Source organism: Oculina patagonica, chromosome 6 (assembly GCF_052425735.1).
Source record: "Oculina patagonica isolate OP01 chromosome 6, crgOcupat, whole genome shotgun sequence".
NCBI lineage: Eukaryota > Metazoa > Cnidaria > Anthozoa > Scleractinia > Oculinidae > Oculina > Oculina patagonica.
Genome location: NC_135763.1, coordinates 8558503 through 8573394, shown reverse-complemented (window position 1 = coordinate 8573394; position 14892 = coordinate 8558503). Strand labels below are relative to the sequence as shown.

Sequence of the window (14892 nt, the reverse complement as noted above, 5' to 3'; positions counted from 1 at the left end):
AAAAAAGAAGAGAACGCGAACTCTCCTTTCCCCCGGTTTCGAGCGCTGGGCGAGGTCGTTGTGTGCGTTGGGGCGGGGTGGGAGGGGGGGGGGACATATATCATATACCAGCATATATCAAGGAAACGATATCGTCGGGTCCTTTTAAGCATCGTCGTTTTTCAGGGTCTTTTGATTTCTCGCCTTTATTCGTTCGAAAGGAAGTTTGGTCCTCATTCAAAGATGGACTTTTATTTTATCCGGTTCGAAGTTCTCAAAATATTGGGCATCACAAAGTCAAAGGAACAGAGAATATGTTCTTTTCCCGCGAAGATAACCGGCTGTATGTGGAAGTTTCTGTATTCACACAGTTGATGTAGTGAAGAAAGTTAGTTTACAATAAAGTCTTTGGATCTTAGCGATTGCCACCAAATTTAACTGAGTACAGATATTTTTCACCATTATTCGCACTCGAACATTCCCTCACCGATTCAACCTTTCTTTTTTACCATCCAAACGCAGTCGAATGTTAATCAGTCAAACAGAAGAGAACTAAAATTTGCATCGATAAAAAAGTTTCCGCATATAACGTTGTCTTTCTCAAGGAACCGATAAACGTATTACGCTGTTAACCAATCATTTGACACCGTAAATTATTTCCTTGCCATGCGACATCACGCCATATTTGCCGGCCGCAGCGGATATACGTCCATATCAACCAAGAAACGTCGGCTCCTCGGGCCTAGGTAAGTTTCTCTTCTTAACAATTGCGTAGTCACTAAAGTACTTCAAAACCGCAGACAAAGCTTCCTGGTCGAGTTGATAATATTTAGCCAGTTTCTCATCCGTCCATGTGTCGGGGTCCTCCAGTCTTTTGGCAAACAGTTCCGATAACTGAACATTTGTTACTTTCCCCTTGGGCACCTGGGTGATGTCAGGGGGCCCACGCGCCTCGCGAGACACGGGTAGCTTCCTTTTTGTCTCGTCGCTTCTTGTGATTGGCTGAAAGAGGCGTCAAGCGTTTTGATTGGTTAAAGAGTCCATCAATGAGTGAACTACTGACTGGATGTTACCATTTTGCAGTATTAACACAAAATGAAATGTTTAATATAAAACTGCACGCAGCGAAAACCGTGCAAAACCTGACTTTCTATTCACCACTGAAACAATGACCATTAAGTTAGAATTGGTAAACTTAACATATCCTTTCCTCACTTTTACCATGTTAATTAGTTCTTGCTTTTAGTTGCTTGGGAGGCGCGGTGGCCTAATGCTTAGCACGCTCGACTCCGAGTCGAACGGCCCGGGTTCGAGGCCTGGTCTGGGGTGCTGCGTTGTGTTCTTGGGTAAGACACTTTACTCTCACAGTGCCTCTCTCCACCCAGGTAAATAAATGGGTACCGGCGAATTAACTGCTGGGGGGCAACCCTGCGATGGACTAGCATCCCATCAAGGGGGGAGTAGCAATACTCCTAGTCACTTAATGCTACAGTAACTGGGATAAGCTCTGGCTGTATGGGCCACTTGGCTCAGACACAGACTTTAACTTTAGTCATTACTCATTGTTAAATCTATTTATCCGCTGCACTAAACAGCCTATTACAACAGGCTTTCGTTACATCAAAGCTTCAAGTTAGTTCCAACATTATCTCTACCTAAAAATTCACATGCTTATTTGCAGGGGTTCTGTGCTGACTGCATGCGCAACATTTGTTTCAATCTTACTTGCAGTCACTACTAACTGCCTTTCTGATTACGTTTCTCTTCTCGATATCAGTATTTACTCTTTGGACTAAATTTCTAAAAATAAACACAGCTTTACGGGTAAAGGAATGCACAGCAGTATAATAAAGAATCTGTTACAAGGTGCAAAATGCGCTACACCTTTACCTCTCTATGAAGTAAAACTCTATTTCCCATTACCTTTTCAAGTCAAGATTATTAGCTCTTGACCTGTGAAAAGTTTGAGAGAATTAACCAAAAGATAGGGGAAAGTTGCCCAAAATGCTATCAAGAAATTTCAGTATAGTCAATAGCAATATGCGCTTAATTTTAGCAAGAGTGTTGTCAAGACTCAGATAAACAAATCTGGAATGTTAGCAGAAGATTTAAAGCTTGCTTCAAGTTGATCAAAATGAGATCGGCTAAAACACTTTTCTGAAACGAAAACTTTGCCTACATTTCCTCTATTTCTCTCAGAACACACCAGTGTTGTCTGAGACTCTCGTGGGAGGATCCAAAAATATGCAATCTATTATTTTTTCAAACCTTGCTCCTATTGATGACACATGTTTTATGACCCCTTTTAGTAAATGACTTGTTTTTCTTCCACTGGTCTCACAGTCTCTTACTCTGACTTACTGTAAGCATTCTTTTAGCCACAAGAAACATCTGTAGGAATTAAATTTTACAATTTTGATCTTTATATTCTTTGGCCTTAAACGGGATGCGATATCAAAACGGCCATATTTTTCTAAAACAACTAAAGGCACACAGTTGCACATCTTGAAAGGCTCATTTACATCTATCTTATCCTTACACCATCAATACATTCTCAAGAAGACAGGTAATGAGAATAACAGGGCTCAAAATAACGGCCGGTCAACGGACAATGTCCGGCCAAGATGACAATTTGTCCGCACAAAGTTTCGGTTTGCCGGTCATGCACAAATTTCAAAATAAGAACTGAAGACCTGAACAATTTGTTGTACCGATTAATATTTTTAGCGATAAAGTTAGTTCTAACATGGTGCGGTTTTTTTCGCTAGTTTTTGACCTGTGTAGTTTTGTTCAAGTCAGTATAATGCAGAACTTTTCGTGTGAACGAAAAGAAACTTTCGAAGCTTGGAAACCAGGCATTAAATTGAGTGTGCGAAAGAGAAAGAACAACGTAGGAGACGTTTGAATTTTGCCTCTCTGAGTCAGATAAATGGCTTGTCGCTATCTCATCTTACAAGGGTATTAAGAAACAATCAGTAAATAAGTGCAGGGAAAACAGTGAAGAAATGGCTGGTCCTTTTCTACCACGCAAACAAAGACAATTCAACGAACAGAAAAAGCGACTACTAGTTTTCAATTTTTTGACCGGTCAGAAACAACACGTGTCCGAGCTAAATTCGGATTGGCCGGTCAACACGACCGGCAACTGTCCGAAAATTATTTTGAGCCCTGGAATAACAAAAATAATCATATGGGGTATACCTTGATGAAACGTGAAATTCTCAGAACTAATGTTGTAAGGAATTTATAGTAATTAGTAGAGAGAATTTGAACATTCTTACCATTGTTGCTTGAGCTTCCAGTGTCATATCAATTTTCAAATCTTTGAGTCGCCCCAAGAAGTCGTCATCTTTTCTATCTCTTTCCTTAAACAGTTCTTCATTTTCTAAACATAAAAGTACTTACTCTTAGAACACTAAGTAGTACTAAGTTTTTTTTTACAATTCTTTGCTTTTGTTTTGTGTTTTTTTTGTGGGGGAGCAGACGAAAGACTGTTTTCATAGCGAATGACAAGTTTTCAAAGAGTAAAATAATAGTCTTATAATAATGTGTAAAATGGAAAAAGTTAAATCTGCGTAAGCCAGAAGTTGCCGACATAATTGATGACACTGAACTCTGTTGTCATCCCCTAGATGCAGGTCCATCACAAGTACCCCCCCTCCTCCTCCTCCCCCCTGCCCAGTTTTATGTTTGGTTGTCTTAATGGTTCCTTTGTACCCGTTTATACAACTTGGTCTGCTTATACAACTTGGTCAAATGAGCTACTGTAAGAGTTAAGTGTCTTGTCCAATAACAACATATTGAAGGACCCTGCCTGGGCTAAAACCCAGACCTCTGGATCTGGGGTCTAATGCAGTAGACAGAGTCTGATGCAATAGATGAAGTCTTTAAACAATAGCCGACGTAGCCTGCCAGCAGGCTCTCTGCCCAGGGATTAGACAGGGCAAGGGGAGAGGGGCAGGACAGGGCCGTACCTAGCGGGGAGGCAGGGGGAGGCAGTTGCCCCCAACAGGAAAACTGAAAAACTAAGAAAACTAAGGTGTGCAGAGTTTGCCCCCGCAGACAAAAAATCGTAGGTAAGGCCCTGCATGAGGAACAAGAAAACTCAGTATTTCAGTTGTAGGAAATTTTCTTTTTCTATTTCCAGAATATTAAGTCAGTTAACATCAAAACGTACAGGGATGTGAACGGATTTGGGATAGGTGCACGTGATGCACATGGCTAAGCTTAATTATATAATTTTTTATCAAAACACTGAGGTAAAATTTGCTCAGACTACTTACGTTTTCGTGCATCAGCTAATGCAGCCTGTGAGCTGGGGTGTCTTGGCGCTGCTCTAGGTTTCTTTTCCAGTATTTTCTCCACACTCCGTTGTGTTTCCAGAGGTTTTTTCACAAAACGAGTCGCTCGTGAAACTCTGGCGCCCATGTTGGATTTTAACTTTTTTGGCAAACTCCGCTGACTGGCCAGCAAAAATCATTTGACCCAGATCACCACGGCCAACGAGTGCTCGGCAAATTTTTGCAACTTCGGGAATTTTGACCAACTTTTTTTGCATTCGAGCAACTTTAGTTAGCACTTTTTCGGCAACACTCGGGCTTATTTGAGCTAAGACAGAATTTTTGAAGTTTTGAACATTTCCTCATTTTATTCTAACATCGTTATTATGGTGAATAATTTTTTTGAAACATTATTTTTATTTAAAAACACAACTAATATGTGGACTGCCTGTGGACTATAGCAAATTATTCCAATGTCCGAATATGGAATTGACGCCACTATCACAGGAAAACGTTTATATAAAGCCCCTGTAGAGGCCACGTGAAGTTTGAATAAACGGATAACTTTGTTCAGGCTGAAAAATGTGTATTGAGAAACACATGGTTTTGAGAGCAACTCCACAGATTTTGGCAGCAATTTCTTATTTTTTAGCACTTTGTTGGTGCTTGAGTAAATGACTGGAAAATAAAGGGCTAAAAGTGATAAAAACTGCGTTGCGCAAATGTTCGAGTAATAGCTTCAAGCGTTGTATTTGCACCAAAACACACTTAAAAAGTAAAAAAACGTAAAACGAAACAGACGTTAACGGTTTCGAGGCTGCTGTCTTTTTCTCAATGGTTACAATGCAGCTTAATTAGTCATTTTAACAACCGAGGAAAGGCAGAAGCCTTGAAAAGTCTGGGTTTTTTAAGTCCTTTTCAAGCGTATTTTTGGCGCATATTTTTGGAATTTAAGAGAAGACCTTTTAGCACTAGGGTTCTCTTTGTGAGCACTTCCTTGTGACTTGCACCATGCTAACATTAAGGATAAGATGTTTCTAAAATCCTTATAAAACACACTCCAAGCATCAGAGATGATAATTTATTACAGACAATCTCTTTAATAAACTATACTGACGTACAAACCAAAACCATTTCTTTTTTTTTTTTCTTTGGTTCTTAAACCCACTCTCACACTTCTAATGCACTCCGATCAATGACACACACAAACCCTTTAAACACAACGCTGCGTTCCTCTCCTAAGATGACAACGGAGCGAAAGAAGCAGCACTCGTACACAGACGCCTATACATACTGGATCGCCGAGATAAAATCCTAGTCGGACGCGCTGTTGAAAAAGGGATACTGCTCCGTGATCTTTGAGCCGGACAGCTGAAGCCTCGATCTTGCGGCGAGGCGAATGCTTTCTTTTTCCGGAGTTTCGGTCGAGCGGTATTTCGACAAGACGATAAAGGTCTATTGATTTTCTGTATGAGTCCATTGGTTAAAGCGATTTCGTTAAGTGTTTTCTTGTAAGATACTATGTCCTTTAAGAAGTGGGGTAACTTGACGCAGTCCTGTCGCGCAATGCGTCTGATTCTTTGCAGTTCGTCGCAGCAGATTTTTCCCGCGTACAACAGCTTGAAATCGATTTCGTTGACTTGGCGTAGAATCAAGACAGCACCTACAGAAGAAAGGGCGCTGGATTTAAAATCACTCTATTGTTCTACTTATTGGAATTTTTAGACAAATTTTACTGCCTTTCTTTAAAGACTTACTTTAAATCCGCGAATCTAGCAATATTAACAATGTCATTTAGACTGGTCGAAAGACAGTGGCAGGACATCCCTGCCAGGATTTCAAGGTTATCGATAGGGGCCATGAATGGTCTATCAAAAATTAGGCTTCTGCTTGCAATGCTTGAAAAATTTTAGCGAGTGCTTGTTTGCTCGTGGTCGCAAATTTTTACAAGTGCTCGCATGCTCGGTTTTTAGTGGAGGTTGCCTTTTTTGAAAAGTGCTCGTTGCTCGCAAGGCTAACTTTTGTCAATGCTCGCATGCTCGCAAAGACCATTCGATACCCCTATCGATCAGACGTTGTGAACTTCAACTTAACATTATTGTATTATAAACTTCAGGTTGCGTAGTAAGGTTTTTTCAGAGGTACGCTCACCATCTTACCTAACTTAATTTTAAGTTTTTTAATTAATTTTATTGTAAAAATTTCACATTAAGGATATCTCTAATAAAAATTCACAAAACGGCATAACCAGTAAATAGAAAAAGCGATAATTGTCGCAAAAGTATATTAAGAAATAAGTTTAACATTGCTATGAAAGTACAACGACCCCTGAAAGTTGTAACCCTTTGAAGTAGTTGAGGTATTAGCTGAAAACCTCCGCCTGGGAACTGGCTCACAGCCAGTTCCCTGCCGGTCCCAAGCCCGGGTAAAGGAGGAGGGTTGGGCGTGGGGCCAGCAACCCCACCCCGTAAAAACTGTAACCGCTACAGAAACGTCAACGAGAGTAAATTCATCAACTCATGTTCTGGCATGGGACAGGAAGGCAGCCCACAGAGACTGTGTATTTGCCAAGGACAGGGGAAGATGGAGATCTCTGGTGGACGACTTATGTTTCACAGGAACTTAAGGGTTTAAGAAGAAGTAGCTGAAAAATACTGATGATAAAATATATAAGAACCTATGTAAGATTTATTTAAAAGAGTTTTACGATTTTGCTGACCTCAGCGGACGCAACACGAGTCTGTATTTCATGCCTATTCTCGTCATACCTTCAAAATAGCACTGATCGTATCCACAGCCTCCTATGTCGCTACAGTCCGGCAGGCACCTCTTGGCTCGCACAACCTGCTTCCAACGCTGTTCTGGATCATAGATGTACATCGCCAGATGATCAAACAGCTCCTTGAAGGACATTTCAGTCGACATACATGCAGTATCTGAAATACGGAAATGACTACGTTACGGTAACCGCCAAATGATCTCTCTTTTTCTCTCTCAATTAGTTTTTATGCTTGTTCCAGACTCTCTAGTTAGGGGGCTACGTTTCCCTTAACGAACTCACGCTAAAATGCGCGCAATCAAAAAAGAACGACGAACAACATAATGCACGGGAAGCTACGATTTTAAAAGCCAGCTTCCTAAATGTTCTAAAATTGATGTCACAAGCTAGTAAGAGGATTTGCAGAATCTGATTTACAGCGAATGTATGGAAGCTTTCATAGCGCTGCGCGGCTTGACTATAAACATAGACCCGCAAACTGTGAGTTAAGAATCAATTTTCGGGGAGCATTTCACATCGGATTCTCATATTTGTGCTATGTTCGCATCTTCTTCAAAATGGAAAAAACAACACGACATCGTCATATCGTAACCTGTGAAGAGGCTCCTTAGTGGAGTATGGGGAGAAAAAAAACGCCGAGTGGTGCGAGCCAAGTGCGATCTGGTGATAAAGATCTCTCTCGGCTCGCTTGGCTTTCCAATTTTTTTTTTTTTTTTTTACATAGGGAGCCTTTTCACATGCTTCGCCTATCGCGATGGCGCGCGCTTCTTTCTCATTCCATCATTCTATAGCGAACGCTTTATTCTTTTCCCCTTAATAATTCACCACAATGTAAAACAAGAAAACATTTAGGAGTAGATATACCTGTCAACAATTTAGAGCCATACCGGTATTTCCTGTTGAAAATACTGACCTAAAAATATTAAATAAGGCACACCACTTATTTTATACAGTATGGCGAGTGTACGAATACACTTTTAAGGCACGTTCATACAAAACTGTGTGACCATTGCCCTTTTCAAAATACTTACAATATAGTAGTGCGGGTAGAAACAGCATCTTGACTTGCGCCTGGTAAATAGTGTTAATAGCCGCCAGTCCTTCTTCGTTGATCCTGCCTGTGTTAGACCTGGGAGTGCGCAAATCAAACTTTTTCCTGTTGGAGAACCACGGCTGCAAACCATCATTCGTGGCACGAAGCTAATGCCGAGGATCACAAGTTAAGGGCATTTAATTTAGAAAGAGATAGCCCCCGGACAGTCTTTGTGATCAGGGAATAAAACACTGAACAAGGAGCGGATTGGGAATGCCATATATAAAAGTGACGGGGATCTTCGGGGAAATGTTATTAAAAGTTTAAAAACATCCCTAAAAGGTATCAGAATCCATACAGTGGGGCGAGGCTGAACAAAATTTCTACCCCCTCAGAGGTACCAAAACAGACCGTCTTTTAAGTACTTGACACTGGCCAGCAGAGAACGAAGTCCTATTCAAACTAGACTGCGAGCAGTCCCTCTTTATTCTCAGTCCCGTCAAGGGTAAAGTGAAAAAAGAGCGCGAGTAGAAAAACGAAATAAGAGTGCGAGTGGAAATGGCTGTGGGGCGAGACGCGAAAAAAAAAAGCGTCCAAATTTTCCACGGCTATTATTCCAGTCGCGCTATTTTTTTTTTTTTCGCTTCATGTTCGACGGACTAGGAAAAGAGAGGGATTGCTCGTCGTCTATATTCAAACTAAATTCATATCTTTTCATTTAATTTCTGTTTATTTGAGGCCTTTTTAAAAATGCATCCGCAGAGAGATCATCACACGTAGCAAGGGGTCTCCTCTCCTGATACTTGGTTTCTGTGAAAATACATCCTCTAGGCACACTAAATACAAGCATTCCAAAAACACGATTTTCCACCCCGGAAATGTTAGAGACCCACCACACTCTGTTGGAATGATTTGGAGGTGATTATGGACACCATGATAAGATTATAATGAGATTAATTAAGCTTACACCAGTTACCACAAAATGCCAATTATCATGTAGTCTCCTTCGCAGCCACGTCACGCAACGCTGGGGGAGCGTTGCGTGACGTCCCAAAACGGCTGCGAGGGACTAATTATCATGATGATGATTGTTTATGCTTCTTTCTATCTGCCGATACAAACAGAAGTTAGAAACCGAATTAAATCGTCGTTCTAACCAGCTGAGGAAAGCTACAACAGAGAGCTATCGACAAGATTTAAGCAATAAGTGTTTTGGTATTGCATATATGTAACCAACTGGAAGAATGCCGCGAAATATTATGGCCTGTAATACAAAGTGAGAAATCAGCATCTGATACAAAGAGGGAAACGCGATCGAAGTGCCTACATCGCGCAATCGACATGGCCGCACTTTGTTGGCTTGATGAGTGCGTGACATCACGCAACAAAAAGAAATAAGGACGTGACGTATCCAGGAAGCTAAGAAATTTAAAGACTCGTTTGGTCGTGTAAATGATGATCCAGAAGCCTTCCTGCAGAATTAAGAAACTTATCAAAAAGGCTGACAGCTACATAAACAACAGAAATATGTAAACAAAGAGTAAATAATGAAGATGAAGTATTCAACATGACACGAGCATGGGACAAAGTCTGAGTCCCCGACGGGAATCGCTCTAACCAACTGAGCTACTAGAGACTCGTTGTGAGCTGGGCCATTAAAGAGTAAATAACAAAACGATCTTCTCGCATCACTAGATTTTTATCTTGTTGAATTGGCTTCACATTTATATCTATGATGGAATAAAAACTAAAGTTTTTATAGCCCAACATATAAATTTTCGATTTAAGCCGGCAAGAAGTCGAAGAAAAGTCAACTCGCATTTAAAATTTTTCGGTTATCTGAAAACCACAACGACCATCACTAAAACTTTGAACTTTAGCTCGTGATATCTTGCTAGAAAATTTTAACATACCTGAGCGGAAAAATACCTCGATAGCTCACAGACAGTAACAGTATAAAGCACCACCCGCGTCGAAGCATGAAAACGGTTTTGATTTGATTAGATAAATCTCACTGTGATGATTCTTATGTAAATAAAAAAGTTATCGCTGGTGTAGGGCTAAATAAATATAACATAAATACCCTTTAAAGATTTTTACTGGCACTTAAGCTTTCTTTTCAAATCCGGTTAGATGAAATCTCGACACAAAAAGGATACAAAATGCGTCCCAATTTCATGATCCATCAGACTTTTTATCCCATGTTCTCGAAGATACACGTTTTCACTGCTTTTCTTGAGCCATAGAGTAAATTTCCGTGCTTCGGGTCGATTGTATCGCACATTCGGTCCTTGCCATAACACCTTACCGCTGCAGTTGAGATCACTTGTCCAAAACACGCTCAGCGACCCATCCAAACCATGCGATTTTAAATACTGCAGGACGGTCTGTGATGCTTGGCTTAGCGTAATTCTCTCTCCAAAAGCCGCGTCCAAAAAGACATCACCGCTGCCGAAAACATCTCGCACGCGCTCAAGAATATAACGCGCTTCTTGAAAAAAATCAAATCGAATCTCAGCCTTTTTCTTGTTTATACCCAGCCAGTCCACGGCTCCAGCGAACTTGAACCGGGGCACTTTACCAAACTTGAGGAAATTTTCTTTTTCTTCTTGTAGATTGTTTATGTGGTCGCTCGATTGGTACTTTAGCGGCGTTTCGCGCAAAATTTTTACCGGCGTCTTGACCGAGAGATCGAGCTCGCTGCCCATCTCGCTCTTGTCCGAGGGGTGCATCCCTAAACGGGACGGTGATTTGCAGTACTACAAAAATTTATATTGGCCACATCCAGCAAGGGGATTTCACAGCGTCTCCAGCTGATGCTTTAACTTCCATAATGTTGCATTATGCAAATAAAAGCATTACAGTAATTACGGTCGTTATGGAAACTTTCAATTTCAATTAGCAGCTTAGTGGCCACGCTAGTACCGATTTGGCCAGGTTACACATTTTCAACATGGCGGATTGCGAGAAGGTAAACGACAATCAGGTATTTTACTTTGTATTTTTACTTTTTTAGGTGTTGATCAGTAAATTGCATAAAACACTTAAGCAAATAAAAAGAATGTTATAGCTTTGAAAGAAATGAGTTTAAACCTCAAAAAGAAAAATATTCAGAAAGTTGTTTATCTCCGTTTAAATTTTAGGTTTACCGGTTTACCCCTAAACTATAAGTTATCTTATTGTGCAGCTCTCAGTGTAGTGGTTAATTTCAGTTATGTTGTATACCACAAATGTATCAGGCAAAAAAGTTTTAAAAGTTGTAGGGGTGGTCAATCAAGTCACAAATAGGGGGAAGGTACAATTTTATGCCTTCAAAATGCAGATCTTTCCAAGACAAATTATTGACCAAGTTATGACATTATGTACCAATTGGCACTCTTAGGGAGTAAAGGGTTAAGTAAAAGTTGTCTTTAGCCTCGTGAGTTGTTGAGATTGCACTCGAGATAATCAGGTTTCAATAACATGAAAAAACTGGGAGATTTGCTGCTCCCCCTAGATGGGATGTTACGTGCAGATCTTTGCAGCTAACCTTTCACTCCCTACCTTGTACATGTATATGTTGTACTTAAAATTTATATTTGGTTTCAAATTTTTCAATTGAAATCAGTTTGATTTTTTTTTCCTTGTCTCATATTCATTACCATAATTTGAAACAAAGGAGGAAAAAAATCAAACTGGTTTGAAAAATTTTAAACCACGTGTACATTATACAGTTCCATGTGGAGAGACTTTGAGAGATGTCAGGGGCAAATTTAGGGTCATTCCAAGGCCCCTTTTGTCTGGGAAATTTAAAACCTTATAAGCCTTTTTGTTTTGGTCACAAATGCTCCTAAATTGCAAGACCATATCTCTTAAAACCTAGACTTTATAGGAAGGCACGCCTCTGCACCCTTGTCATGGCAAGAGTTGCAATTTCACTGCAACTGCTATGCCCCTGCCCCCCCTACCCCTGCCCATTTTTTAATTTTCTGGATTTGCCCCCAGTAGTGTCTTTTTGAGAACACAAAATAAGTTTAATGATGGCCAGGCCTTGAACCTGATCCCTGGAAAATTAAAGGAATCCAGGACACTTACTAACATGCAAACTTACACTAGTTAGAGTCATGTTTTTTCTTCTAAGATTTGCAAAGAAATGTCTTGCTCTTTTGACTACCATTAACACCAGACTTCAGAGCGAGTCACGCATGCCATATCCTATCCCAACGCGTTGTACTAAATAATTGAGTCAAATCTTGTTTTCTTGAATTCCAGTAGTCTGCATGGCAGACGAACAAAACACCGGGGCTTAGTTTGTCTGCAACACAGGCTAGAACTCCAGGGGAAATGAGAATTGCTTTGAGAAATCAGGGGTAAAATTACGAGAAGTACTATCCAAGGGAAACAGAAATTAGTGTGAGAAATCTGAAGTTTGAGAAACCAAGGGTTCAAGAGATGATGATTCTTCTGTACTTACAGCCAGTGTTTTTTCCATTTCAGGCCAAGTCATGGAAGATCTAGCCTTCAAGCTACTAAGAGTAACACCTTGCAAGTTCCAGCCAACACATGTTAGGAACCTGGGCAACAAATTTGCTTGTTTTCTAAATTATGATAGCGACCTCAATAAGTTATTTTAAAGTAGTCTATACTATCGTGTAGTGAAAGTTCTATTAGCTCCGATAGCTACTATAGCCTGTTGCCCACAAGAGAATCTAGAGTGAACTGTATCAAGATGCAGTTGCTTGGGCACAATGACATACCATATTTACTCGAATAAGCGCTGCTTCGAATAAGCGCTGCATTTGGGACAAAAAAGTTAATAAGCACCGCCCCCGAATAAGCGCCGCAGTCCTGATGGGGTGCTTATTTGAAGAACTGCGTTTAACTAAGCAGCACTTCAAAACAAACTTGAACATTTCTTTCCATCAAAAGCGATGATAATAATAATACAGTAAAAACCCGCGTGTGACCTGCTGTTTTGTCCACAGGTTCTTTTTTTGGGGCTTCTGGCATTTTCTTCCCGTGCTTCTTGTCTCTGACATCCTTTTGTTCAGTTATTGTTTTGTTCCCCACTTCCTTTGGGGTATAGGAGCAATTTCTGCAGGGGTTCTATTCTGGTTCTTACACGGGGTTTACTGTATTTTTCTATCCAACATTCTTACAATATGTATGTAGTATTGCAAATGTTGTGAAGGACGCGAACTTTGCCAGGACGGCTAGCACCACTTCTCTCTTCGGCAAGAGATGAATACTGACAATCAAAAGCCCATATTTTCAGTTACTGTTAAGATAAGATTCTCTGTGGCGTCCAAATTTTAAATAAGCACCGCCCCCAAATAGCTGCTGCCCTTAAATAGGCGCCGCACTTGAGGGGCGAAAAATGTAAAAAGCACCGCAGCACTTTTTCGAGTAGATATGGTACTTGTGCGTAGCTATTTTGTTTTGAGATGCCATACCAGCGTTTTTTAATCCCAACTTTTCGTTCCTCCATTGAAGTAAGTTATTGCAAGACTAGACAATCAATACTTGGTCTAAAATAGTTTATTTTACATTCGTTTTCAAACCAGGCAAACACCAAATGATGAAACAAGAGAGAATTATTCTCCTTTACAAAAATGTGGCAGGGCAATATTCAGTGTGCAAAGAGGATGTATACAAATTAAGACTGAAATTATATATTAAACAGTACATAAGTACATAAGTTTTAACTTGATGAGAATAATCCTTTGATGAAAATTTCTAGTTAATAAAACTTACCATATTTTTCCAATTGGTTATAAAAAGAAAAGGAATATTCTTAATTCTTATTTCTTTCAGCAAAGTGATCAAAAATAGTTTTGCCAAAGACTTTCATTTTTAAGAAAGACAATACAGTTGAACCTTGGTAACTCAAACTTTGAAGGGGAACGAAAAACAGTTCGAGTTAGCGGGGTTTTTTAGTTAACCAAGTAAAAAATGACTGAAAAGTGGGTCCAAGGGAAATGAAAGTTAGTTCGAGTTAGCCGGATTGTTCGAGTTATCCGAGTTCGTGTTACCGGGGTTCTACTGTACATTAATTAGCAAAAGGGGTTTCTTGGTAACATTTTATTGTAATAACTAATTTTATAACAAGTTGCTAAATAAAAACAGTAGCTGCAATGTCATGTAATGAGTAATAAACAATGGCCTTCAAAATGTTACTTTGATTTTTTGCACACAAAAAAAATGAGAAAATGATCAAGCTACTGCATATATATTTAAATTTATACAAATGTCTACTTTTGCTCATAACATGGAATAAAGAAAATAGATTACCTACATAATTATTAAAACAGTTATAACAGCCAAATTAAGAGATTCACAGGCTAGTTTTTTAAAAATACCATGATATTTATTCGATTAAGCGCCCAACTTCAAATAAGTGCCCACCCCCACTTAAAAAAAACTGAAGTGCACACACTGAGTATACCTTAGTGACAATAAGATTGAAATTGACTCAGAACTACTAAGAATCTTCTCAAGTTTTCTAAGTATTTTTCAGAAACGTTCAAATAACAGATAAAATTCTTCTTTCAATTGGTACATCTTCATGTTTTATTAGTAGTTGTTATTTTGTTGCAAAATGAACTAACTACTTGCAGAAAATGGTGAAAATTTAATAAGCGCCCAGCCTTGATAAGCACCCACCTTGAATAAGCGCCCACTCTCAAGGTCCGAAAATCTAATAAGTGCCCAGGGCGCTTAATCGAATAAATATAGTATACCAGTACCTATTTTGATCAAGAAAAATGACAATCTTGTAGATGTTGACATCAATAGTTGTGGTACTTGCACTATTAGATGAGACTCTGGCTCTTTGGGTGTTG

At 39.7% G+C, this 14892-nt stretch overlaps 2 protein-coding genes across 2 annotated transcripts; both read right to left on the bottom strand.

Moving 5' to 3' along the window:
• Nucleotides 1–215: 215 nt before the first annotated feature.
• On the bottom strand, nt 216–4419 carry LOC144657569 (NADH dehydrogenase [ubiquinone] 1 alpha subcomplex assembly factor 4-like). The gene is made up of 3 exons (XM_078517914.1): nt 4263–4419; nt 3261–3364; nt 216–981 (listed from the first exon to the last, which is right to left on the bottom strand). Exons 1-3 carry the CDS (start codon nt 4405–4407, stop codon nt 694–696), a joined length of 537 nt encoding a protein of 178 aa, XP_078374040.1. The 5' UTR covers nt 4408–4419; the 3' UTR covers nt 216–693.
• Nucleotides 4420–5326: 907 nt separating this feature from the next.
• On the bottom strand, nt 5327–10920 carry LOC144657102 (microtubule-associated tyrosine carboxypeptidase 1-like). Its single transcript, XM_078517399.1, has 4 exons — nt 10231–10920; nt 8070–8238; nt 7028–7195; nt 5327–5922 (listed from the first exon to the last, which is right to left on the bottom strand). Exons 1-4 carry the CDS (start codon nt 10801–10803, stop codon nt 5498–5500), a joined length of 1335 nt encoding a protein of 444 aa, XP_078373525.1. The 5' UTR covers nt 10804–10920; the 3' UTR covers nt 5327–5497.
• Nucleotides 10921–14892: the final 3972 nt, after the last annotated feature.